General features: G+C 45.3%; 1 protein-coding gene across 1 annotated transcript; it reads left to right on the forward strand.

Moving 5' to 3' along the window:
* The first annotated feature begins 222 nt into the window (after window positions 1-222).
* SLPI (secretory leukocyte peptidase inhibitor) lies at window positions 223-2,557 on the forward strand. The gene is made up of 4 exons (XM_032838564.1): window positions 223-317; window positions 981-1,142; window positions 1,631-1,780; window positions 2,351-2,557. Exons 1-3 carry the CDS (start codon window positions 236-238, stop codon window positions 1,777-1,779), a joined length of 393 nt encoding a protein of 130 aa, XP_032694455.1. The 5' UTR covers window positions 223-235; the 3' UTR covers window position 1,780; window positions 2,351-2,557.
* Window positions 2,558-11,903: the final 9,346 nt, after the last annotated feature.

Raw genomic sequence — 11,903 nt, forward strand, 5'->3', positions numbered from 1 at the left:
AGGCCAGCCTCTTCCACTTCTTCCCTGGCAGTTACTGTCAAGCCTCCCAGTCTTGCCTGGGACAGGAAAGCGCCACTCTCTCCCTGATATTAGCATTGCTGGTCTCGCCTAGCTTCCTGTGTGTGCAATCACAGCTGGGAGGGGCTAAGGAAATTCTGTTGGGGCCACACCCATTAGTGGAAAGTATAAATAATGAGGTTTGGCGTTGACCTTCAGGGCCACACCTCCTCTCATCATGCAGTCCAACAGCCTCTTCCCTCTCATGCTTCTTGTCCTGGGAACCCTGGCACCTTGGCCTGCAGAAGGTGTTGGAATAGGTGAGTTAAAGCCACCCTGGCACAATGTTGGTTGCAGGGCAGAAGTGAGGGCTCCTGGTGGAGGGGGGTGTCTCCTTCTAGAGGCTCTGATCTCTCAGCTTAGTTTCAAGAGACCTCCCTGAGGGTGGGTTCATGTCCATCTGGGCTCCAAGGTCTCTGTGTGGGCTTCCGAGCATTGGGATGTGCTCTTTTACCAGAATCCGGTCAGCCCAAGCCCCACTCCCTCTGGTCTTACTGCTCTCTCTCTCTTCACCCTGTGAATCTGCCGTCATCTGTCTCTGTCCTCGTCTCTCTGTTTCCATCCTTCCGTCTCTGTGTCTCTGCCTCTGGCTCTAGTTCTGTCCTGTCCTGTTGGCTCTATTTACTTTGTCTCTCTCCAACTCCCTCACTCCCGGACTATCTCTTTGAATTTGTGGAGCCTTGTTTTCCCTGCGTTAGGAAACCTTGGCTGGGAGCCCTCTGCCCTTTTCCAGGATCTGCCCATGTGTGTGGTTTATTCAAGCCCGTCACTCTTTGTGGAGGTCAGACAGGCATCTCCCTCTGGGCTTTTTGGGCAGTCACCTGGGTGAGGGTCTCCCCTGGGGAGTGGTGCTTCGTTCCAGGAGTCATGATGGCTACTTAGCACCCAGCTCCTTCCTTAACTTGTGGTATTCTCTTCAACAGCATTGAAAGCTGGAACCTGCCCTTTTATACCATCTTCTCGGTGCCTTTCTGGATATGAGGAACCTGAGTGCCAGAGTGACTGGCAGTGTCCAGAGAGGCAGATATGCTGCTCTGATATTTGTGGATTCAGATGCAAAGACCCCATTAACATCTTCAACCCAAGTGAGGAGGGGGAAGGGCTGATGGGGAGGGAGCGAGCCTGAGAATGCAGCACCTGGGGGGACAGGACTGGGTGCTGGCCCTGCCAGGTCTCCTCCTTTCTAGGAATTGTCTAGTCAAGTTTGTCATCTGGCCAGAGAGTCACACTGACCCAGACAGGAATTTACTCACCAGGTTGGTGAAGCAGCCAGTATGTCCGGAGGTCAGTTTTTTGGGCAGTAGTCACCTGGCCATTCAGATAAGCAGGCAGATGGCAGCCATCTGTCCAGTCAGGACTAGAAAACCAATCACCTATGTGGAAGGGGTGCCTAATGTGAGAGGAGATCTGGATCCTGCCTTGAGCAGATACAGAGGCCTTGGGAAGGAAGACATGGTTATGGGGATAGAGAAAAGATGATTCTCCCAGTGTGGGCTGGGCTGGGGCTGGGTCCAGGAAGTAGGGGTGGTACAGAAGGCACAAAGTCTTTGACCTGTGACTCTACTCTTGGCAGTTAGGGTGAAGCCTGGCAGGTGTCCCGTGGTCACTGGCCAGTGTCTGATGCTCAACCCCCCCAACCACTGTGAGACAGACCGCCAGTGTGTGAGTGACTTCAAGTGTTGTAGGGGCATGTGCGGGAAAGTCTGCGTGTCCCCTGTATAAGGTAAGGAGGGGCCTGGGTCCACCCATCTCCCTCCCACCAGTCCTCTCTGTCCCAAACCTCTGGCAGCTGTGGCACATGAGCAGGGGGACTCCTGATCCCTCCCCCAAAACAGCCTCTGCCTGGCCCCCTTGTGGTTCAAGGGCACTGTTCCCTACGCCCAGGGCCAGGATTTCTGTAGGATCACTCATGGCTTTGGTTTTATTCCAACCCCTCTGGGTGAGGGCCCTGAGCATATGGCTGAGTCTCAGTTTCCTTACCTATAAAATGGACATAATGAAATTTAAAGCACCATGTGCACTAAGTATGTCTTATTAAGATCATCTCCAGCATGTTGTCTTGAGTCAAAACCCGTAGGAGCCATGGATTTCGAGGATAATCTAGCTCAATGCTCTGAGTTTAGAGTCCTACAGTAAAATTGAGACTTGAACTCAGTCTCCTGATACCAAGACTTTTTTGACTAAACCACTACCTTGCTATTTTCTCTGTGTTGGGGGATTTCTTGGGGGAAAGAATGGGGAGATAATTTGGCTGGTTCCTGTATTGAAGCCCCGACCTGATTTTCTCTCATAGCCTGATTCCTGCCATTTAGAAGAGGTTCTGGATTCCTACTCTGTGGTCTGGGAATTCTGCTTTCTGCTCCAGGACTTGGAGCAATGGGGCAGCCCTCCGTGGTCAAGATTTGGTTCTACCACAGTATCTCCACTGGGGAAAGGCTTGACAAACAGTAGGCTTTCAGGAAGTGCCTGTTGATTAGTGAATAAATAAATATGCACATTTCTTTTTGTCCATCTGCTTCTGTGGTTTGCTGGTGCTGTGAATTGGGTGGGAGGTGATGAGGGAATGTGTGGCTATGAGGCCCCCCTCCTATAGATACGGAGTGGGAGGAAGAGGCTTCGGGGCCGGACAGACATGAATCTCCATCATGAGTCTGAACATACGGACTCTGCAATTTTGGACAAATGACTCTATTTCATGCATCTTCATTTCTTAACCCGCAAAGTGGCCCCGTGTTTGGAGCACTGGGATATATATACAGTGTGTATGAAATGAGTAGCAATGTTGCTAGGCCACAGCAGGCTTGAAAAATGGTGGATACTGGCCTTCCGTGGGGATCTGGAGCTTCTTACTTCTCCTCTCTCCCAAGACACGATTTCTTCTATCTTAAAGTAGCTGTTGAGCTGAACCACATGCACTGATTATCAGTACTGAGAGAGGACTCCAAACATGTCTGCCCATGGCATCTTGGTATGGGTGTCCCCAGGGAAAGCGCAGTGCAGTCAAGCACTGGGTAAAACAATGCTTTATTCTTTTTTAAGATTTTCTGTATTTATTTGACAGACAGAGATCACAAGTAGGCAGAGAGGCAGGCAGAGAGAGAGTAAGGGAAGCAGGCTCCCTGCTGAGCAGAGAGCCCAATGCAGGGCTCAGTCCCAGGACCCTGAGATCATGACCTGAGCTGAAGGCAGAGGCTTTAACCCACTGAGCCACCCAGGCACCCCAAAACAATGTTTTATTACATAGAAAAAACCCAGAAAGATCATCTTCTACCTTGGGCCTCCATTTCCCATGACCCGCAAGTCTTTCCCAGGAGCTAATGCAGGGCAATTTGCCAACCCCCCACCACAACCACATCCCTCTCAGGCCACAGTAAGAGGCCTCATTCCCACCTCAAGGAGAACAGAGCAAGCAGTGGGGTTGCTCAGATGCCACTGGGCACACACATCTACACAGAACAGAGGAACATACAGTGAAGCTTGAAAGGGGGAAAGATACTCCCACACAGGCCTGTGAGCTCTTTATCTCTTGGTAAGGAAGTATTCCAGGTCCAAGGCCAATCAGGCGGCCGAGTTGCAGGGGCGGGGGGGGGGCATGCAGGCTGCCCTTCCCCACGATGAGGGGATTTCCAGGGTGGGTTGCATCATGACATGCTGCTGGCCAGTAACCACACGAGGGTGATGCTGGTCTTGAGTCAATGGGGCAGAGAGAGTAGTATGAGCTGGGCTCCCAGAGCTCAGAGCAAGCAGGGAACCGGGCTCCCCGTTTCTCTGTGCTCTTTGGACTCCCAAGGAAGCAGAGAACTTGATTGGATAGTGGCACAGAAAAAGGACAAAACACAACCATAATTCAATCCCTTCCTGGAAAATATCACTGATCTAAAGAAAACATTCCACACACTACATTCAACCATGTTCCAAGAGCAGCACCAGGATGGATTAAATTAACTGTTTGAGGGAAGAGGGAAAAGAGGGAGTGCATTTTATTTATTTGGTGAGTAGGGTAGCCATCCTCTGAGCTGCCTCCTGGTGACCCTCACCTTTTGGGATCCCTGCCCTTGTGTGGCTCCTCCGATGGTTTTGTGCAGTGGGTCTATGTGACCAAGAAGCTATCGAAGAGTGACAGGTAGCTATGTCCTGATGAGATGAGAAGAGTCAAGGATGGCACCCTCCATCTGGGGAGCACAGGCCCTCTCTCGGATCATCTGCTCTGGCAGAACTGAGCTGCCGTGTCAGGAGGACCCTCAACCATCTGCAGAGTGGCCCATCGGGTGAGGAGATTATGGTCCGCCAACAGCCTGTGAGGAACTGAACCCCACCAACAAACACGAGAAGGACTTTGGAGGCAGAATTCCAGGCCCAGCCTAGTCTTGAAAGGACCGCAGTCCCAGCACACAGCTTGATTATAACCTGGTGACAGGCCGTAATGCAGAACCATCCAGTGAAGCTACTCCTGACTTCCTGACCCTCGAGCTGGGAGATGATGTTTATGATTTTAAGGTGCTAAGTTTGGGGGCAATTTGTATGCAGCCACTGACACCTATTACAGTGAGGCCAGCAAAGTCTGCCACTGGCACCAAATAACGGACAGGACGAGAAAAGATCGCTGTAAGGTGATGTCGTTGTCTCTGAACAAAGCTGACGACACCCTAAGTAAAATGTTAAAATTAGAATTCATGAAGGCTTAACGAGCTTTCATAGAAGTTCAGCGTGAAACTTTTTAAAGATTTAATGTATTTTTTTGAGAGAGAGAGAACACAAGCAAGGGAAGGGCAGACAGAGAGGGAGAAGCAGGATCCCCACTGAGCAAGGAGCCCTACACCAGAGGGCTTGATCTAGGACCCTGGGATCATGATCTGAGCCAAAGGTAGACCCTTAACTGACTGAGCCCCCCAGGTTCTCCCAACACGAATTCTTTATTAAAATTAAGGATAGAAACCAAAGGATAGAAATTAATTTTAAAAACAACAACAACAGAAAATCTACCTGAAACTGTAGCAGAACCCACATCAAGTTGAGTTGTCAGAGATATGATCACTGAAGTCAGAAATAGACTAAGAATCACTGCTTTTTTTCAAGGGTGTATGAGACAGTGAGATGAGATCAAGGGATAAGGTCTGTAAGAGTGGAAAGAAAGATACCAAATTGTCATTATTTGCAGATAGTATCATTTCCTACATAACAAGTGAACACGTTCAATAAAGTTGATGAAGTTAAGTTTCATCAGAGTTGTTGGGTATACACAATTTTACAGCATTTCTACACATTATTCATAATGAATCAGAAATAATAGAAGGTAGAGATAATCAGAGAAACAAATCCTACAATACACCCAGGAAGGAACCCTAAAAATTATGCCAGACCTTTGTGGATTAAAGGAGAAATTTGCTGAAGGTCTAAAATAAGAACTGAATAAACAGAGAAACAATGTTTATGTTTGAGAAGACTCAATAAGGTCAAGATTACAGCTCATTAAAAAAACCGTTTATATGTAACCATAATAAAACCCCCAACATGATTTTTTAAAAACAACTTGAACAAGTGTTCCTCTAATTATTATATTAATAGAAAGTTTGCAGAAGAACCAAGAGCATTTTTTTAAAAAGTACAATAATAAGGGTTATCCAGACCAGGTATCGAAGTTTTTTTTATTATATTAACTATGATAATTAATGGAATATGATGTTGGTACAAAAATAAACAAATAGTCTAATGGAACAGAACAGAATGTCTGAACGGAAATCTGTGCATTTATGGAAATTTGTCATATAACAAGGAGGAATTTTTTTTTAAGATTTTATTTATTTGAGACAGAGACAAAGAGCATGAGGGGTGGGGAGGGGCAGAGGGAGAGGGAGAAGCAGGCTCACCTGTCAGCAGGGAGTTCAAAGTGGGGCTTGATCCCAGGCCCCTGAGATCATGACTGAGCTGAAGTCAGACGCTAAACCAACTGAGCCACCCAGATGCCCCAATAAGGAGGAATTTTTATAATTGTTAAAGGCAAAACTCAAATTAATATTGAAATTGACTTTTTTTTTAAAAGTTCACAGTAACAACTTTTACTGAGTTTAATAGTAATTGTTAACATACGGTTCTCCTGACTCTCTCTTTCTCTTTCTTTCTTTTCTTCCGCCTGCCCGCCTGCCTGCCTTCCTTCCTTTCTCTCTCTCTCTCTTTCTTTTCTTTCATTCCCTTATGATGAGGAATTGGCTTGCGCCATTATGGAGACTAAGTCCCATAATCTTCTGTCTGTGAACTGCAGATTCAGAAAAGTCTGCGGCGTAATACAGTTCCCGTCTCAAGGCTTAAGAACCAGGGGAGCTGATGGAGTAAATTCCAATCCACGGACAGGAGAAAATGAGGTAAGATGTTCCATCTCAAACAATGAAGCAGGAAAAAAGGTGTGGGCTTCTTCTTCCCCCACCTTTTGTTCCATTGAGGCCATCAGTGCTTTGGATGAGGACTCCTCACCCTGGGGAGGGGATTCCACTCGACTGAGTCCACAGACTCAAGTGCTAATCTCATCTGGAAACTTCCTCACAGACACACCCAGAGATAAATGTTTAACGTGGGCATTCTGTGGCCTGTCCACTTGACACAGAAATTACCCACTACAGGCCCAGCCCATGTCAACCTGACAGCCATTTGAATCTCTTTAAACCATATTTACGTTCCAAAGAAAGACAATAACAAGGTCATAATTCTGCCCAAAGTGACAGTTATTATTCGTACAACCCAAACCACACTAACCCTTTCCAAGAGAGGAGGTAAAGTCCTTGAGTAATGTTTGATCTCCTCCTTGATATCCAGTAACTATAATGTAAAATTAACAAATACTATGATATAAAGTCTCTACAGCTTCTGTTGCATGATAAGGCAATAAGAGAGACGGAAGAAAGAACACACACATGCATGTATTTGGAGCAACATAAGGAGGAAATGTCATAATAATTCCAGTCCTCTTTTCTGTAACTGGTCATGTGGTTGTAGCTGATATTTATAATTACCCTCTTCTACCACCCATTGTATATTCCTTTGCCTTCCACAAGCACCTCAACGGACTGTAGTTCTCCATCACCTGATAGGGGGACCCAAACCTTCATTCCTGAAGGGCCTGGGCCATTAGCAGCGTTGCTTGGATTGGGTTGTTGTACTTTTCTAATGACCTTACTTACACAACAAGGCAATACTAAGAAGTGTCCTAAGGGATCTCCGTATTCCAGACATACTCTTTCTTACTCCCCTTGTGGTCGAGTTCTCCAATATCCCCTTAGAAGTCAAGATCGGTCATCCTGGCCAACACCATAACTCCCTTCTTTGCTGATTTAGAAGCACGAGGAGCCCAAAGTGGCCAGGTGGCAGCCGTAACTTCCAGTTCAATGGAATCATTGTTGGGTCTCCTCTTGGAAACGTTTCTCCCTCTGGAATTAACACTGTGCCAACAGTGTTAATTGCCAACAGTGCACAGAATCATGGGAACAGGAAGCAAAAATTTTGCTAATGGGTGACTCGGGGTGATCGTGAGTAGTACCACTCCCATTTCTACCTCTCAATTCCTGAACCCATGAATCCTGGTTAGGGGAGAAGCAACATTATATATTAGGAATTGACTGAGAGCCTACAGAGCCTTCTGGGTAACCCTGTCCCAGCCCTGCAAAGTGTTGCCTCCTAGCGGACGCTGTAACTGAGTCTTCAAAAGGCCATTCTGCTGTTCTATGAAGCCAGCAGCTTCAGGATGGGACACATGGTAAGACCAGGGAATTCCATGAGCCCATCGTGTCCATGGCAACAATTCTTTTGCTATGAAGCGAGGTCCTTGATCAGAGGCAATGTTGTGTGGAGTACCATGGTGGTGGAGAAGGCACCCTGTTAGTATGCGGGTGGTAGTTTGGGCAGAAGCATCACATGCAGGCCAATCAAATCCATATCCAAAGTACCTATTCCAGTAAGAACAAAATGCTGCTCTTCCCATGATGAAAGTGGTCCAATGTCATCATCCTGCCACCAGGCAATGGATTGATGACACTGGTGAATGGCTCTGTATCAGGGATCAGTGTTGGTCTCTGCGGCTGGCCATCTGGGCACCCAGCAGTGGCCATAGCTGGGATGGCCTTGGTGAGTGGAGTCCCAGCTACTGAGTCCGTGCTTAGCCTCCATCCCTGCCCTGCGGCCACTTTGTTCATGAGCCCACAGGGCTATGGCAGGGGTAACTGAGCAAAGAAACTGATTAATATCCACAGAACAGATCATGCTATTTGCTTGATGTTGACAATCCTCCTGCTGAGGTCACCCTCTGGTGAGCATTCACATAGGACACAAATATCTTCACTTTTTTTTTTTTTTTTTTTGCCCATTCAGAGAGGTCTATCCATATATCCCTTCTCCAAGTTTCTTTGTCACCGATTTTCTAATCCCTGCGTTCCTTCCAACTCCATATTCCCCTTTCATGGTTACTTTTCTGAATTCCAAGTCGCCCCCGCTCAGAGACTCTAGCAGCTGTCAGATAAGGTGGCTACCTGATCATCAAGGTTTCTGCTCAGCCAAATGACTAGCTTTTTCAGGACATCTGTAGCCGGAAGACTGTGACGTTCCCCCCTGTCGACCACCGTCTGCCTCTGTGGGGCTAGTCTCCCACCTGGGCTAGTCCTCCACGGGGATGGTGGTGGGAGATCCACGGTGGATCTGTGGAGTAGTAAGTAAAGCAACTGCCCAGATGCCACAAGGTGTGGACCCCAAGCAGGTGTTATCAGATGCTTAAAAGCAGAGGTAAAACAAACAAACGAAAATGCACAGCAAATGGTTAACAGGAAGCATGAATCTTCCATCTTATCATCTGCTCAGACTGTTGGCAGCTGAATGTTACATGGGTCTGACCTCACGAGAGGGACTTGTCCAGAGATGTCCTTACATCTGTTGGATGTAGGTACTGACAAACATTAGAAAGCTACATCCTACCAAGGTTTGGTGAGAACATGGGGCAATAGAGATGGTTATGCATGACATGTGGGGACATAGATCGTGCAGCCATTTTGGAAATAGCCTGGCCATCTGCAGTCAAACTAATTTTATTCAGTCACTCAGATTTTTGAGAATGGAAATCATTTGGGATATGTTCTCTGATAAAAACACAATTGTATAGAAATAAACAACAAAAAGATAGCCAGGAGGCCCATATGTTTGGAAATTTTAAAAATGCACTCAACACAACCTGTGGGTCAAAGAAGAAATGACAATGAAATTGAGAAAATATTTTGAACTAAATAATGATGACCAAACTTTGTATCAAGGCCAGTGGGATGCACCTAAAGCAGAAATTAAATGGAAATGGATCATCTTACATACATAGATTAGTAAAGAAGAAAAGGTAAAATTCAGATAGCAAAGCAGCCATCTCAAGCATTTCCAAAAATAACAACAGAAGAAACCATAAAACATAAGGTAAGAAATGATGAAGAGCAGAAAACAATGAAATAAAGAACGAAGATCAATTGAGAGATAATCTGAGCCAGAAGCTGGTTCTTTTTTTTTTTTTAAGATTTTATTTATTTGAGAGAGAGAGAGAGAGAGCATGTGCAAGAGAGAGGAAGAGAGAGAGCGAGAAAGTCCTTGTGGGTGGAGGGGCAGAGAGAGAGGCAGATGTCCCCTGGTCACAGGGCTAGCCATGGGGTTCCAAGCAGGGTTTGATCCCCAGAGCCTGAGTCATGACCTGAGCCAAAGTCAGATGCTTAACTGACTGAGCCACCCAGGCACCCTAGAAGTTGGTTCTTTAAAAAGGTTTTCATAATAAATTAACCTCTTGCAACACTGGTTGAATAAATAATAGAAAAGGTAAGTAATTAAGGGTGCCTGGGTGGCTCAGTGGGTTAAAGCCTTGGCTTTCAGCTCAGGTCATGGTCTCAGGGTCCTGGGATCGAGCCCCGCATCGGGTTCTCTGCTCACCAGGGAACATGCTTCCTCCTCTCTCTCTGCCTGTCTCTCTGCCTACTTGTGATCTCTGTCAAATAAATAAATAAAATCTTAAAAAAAAAGAAAAAAATAAAAGGTAAGTAATCATTATCAGAAGTAAAAAGTGGAGATCACTACAGATACCAGAGATGGCACATAAGGCAAATGAACAGTGTCATGTCAATAATTTAAAAATTGAGATGAAATGGAAAAATTCCTAGTACTTCACGCAACCAACCCAAGATGGGCAAGGGCAAACTCGTGTCCTCATAAAGGTAGGTTCATTGCAATTAGGGGACCAGGCACTGAGGGACAACACAGCTTCTCAGCAAAAGAGAAGATGGAGCTGTCGTACGATTGAACGGAAGGTAGGGATTGGGCAAAATTCAAGTGAATAAAGGATTTCTTAGCACATTTCACATTTATCTTAACAAAATAAGGAAACAAGAAATCCCTTATCAGAAGCTCTTTACCCAGACTGGATTGGAAATCAAGGCTGCCTCTCTAATGTCAAAGTAACTTAGATCCCTCAGGTAAGAAAGGGACGTTTTACTCTTACAGAAACAATTTCAGGTACAGTTTCCGATAGTCTGTGGTTTCTAGAACATATGTTTTCCTGGGGACTAAGAAAACAATTGTCTTTATTTTTTTTTAAGATTTTTATTTATTTATTTGACAGAGAGAGAGAGCACAAATAGGCAGAGAGACAGGCAGAGAGAGAGGGAAGCGGGCTCCTTCCTGAGCTGAGAGCCGGACGCGGGTCTCGATTCCAGGACCCTGAGATCACGACCTGAGCCAAAGGCAGAGGCTCAACCCACTGAGCCACCCAGGTGCCCAGAAACGATTGTCTTAAAAAAAAAAGAAAGAAAAAAAGAAAATGATTGTCTTATATGTTAATAAGAACAAATAAATACATTTTTTAAAAGTGTAAAAAAAAAAGAAAACGATTGTTCAAAGAGTGGGTCCTTTATGGCACATGACAGCTACAGCATGTCATAGGAAGAAACAGCCTTTGTTAACTCTGCAGTGAGATTTCTCTCTGTCGCTGCTTCCAGCCTGATGAATGGCTAAGCAGATTTTTACTTCTGAGTTACTTTTACTTTAGAAAAACTCAGCTTACCCAAACAAACACAACACAAAATAGAAACATGAATATTACTATAGATATTAAAGACATTAAATTTGTGAAAAAGAAAAATTTGGACCCAGCTGTGCTGGCAAGTTTCACCAAGTATTAAAGGAAGAAATAATGTTAATTCTTACAAAAACTTACAGAGAAGTCAAAGGAAAAGCTACACTTCTCAACTCATTTAATGAGGCTAGTGTGACCTTAGTACCAACGTGCAGCAAGAACATTATGAAACGGAAAGTACAGGCCACTTCTACTCATGAACACGGAAAAAAAAAGATCTAAGACATTAGCAAACAGAATGAAACAATCTACAAAAAGTGATAATGATCAAGCTGTGTTTATCCAAGAGATAGAAGGTGGTTTTTGCATTAGAAAAGCAATCACTATAACTTTCCACTCTAACGTAATAGAGGAGGAAATCATGCCATCATCTCAATAGTTGCAGGAAATGCCCTTAGTAAAAATACAGTGGCCCAATCGCCAAACTGTGGAAAGAGCCAAGATGCCCTTCAACAGACAAATGGATAAGGAAGATGTGGTCCATATACACAATGGAGTATTATGCCTCCATCAGAAAGGATGAACACCCAACTTTTGTATCAACATGGACGGGACTGGAGGAGATTATGCTGAGTGAAATAAGTCAGGCAGAGAGAGTCAATTATCATATGGTTTCACTTAATTGTGGAGCATAAGGAATAACACAGAGGACATTAGGAGAAGGAAAGGAAAAGTGAATTGGGGGAAATTGGAGGGGGAGACAAACCATGAG

The sequence above is a fragment of the Lontra canadensis genome, unplaced genomic scaffold (assembly GCF_010015895.1).
Source record: "Lontra canadensis isolate GAN:19392208 unplaced genomic scaffold, GSC_riverotter_1.0 scaffold105, whole genome shotgun sequence".
Taxonomy (NCBI): domain Eukaryota; kingdom Metazoa; phylum Chordata; class Mammalia; order Carnivora; family Mustelidae; genus Lontra; species Lontra canadensis.

Excerpts from the sequence above, each read along its gene's own strand:
- SLPI (XM_032838564.1), top strand. The coding sequence starts at position 236 with ATGCAGTCCAACAGCCTCTTCCCTCTCATGCTTCTTGTCCTGGGAACC. Across the intron at positions 318-980 it reads TGCAGAAGGTGTTGGAATAG|CATTGAAAGCTGGAACCTGC; the intron begins GTGAGTTAAAGC and ends TCTCTTCAACAG. Across the intron at positions 1,143-1,630 it reads CATTAACATCTTCAACCCAA|TTAGGGTGAAGCCTGGCAGG; the intron begins GTGAGGAGGGGG and ends TACTCTTGGCAG.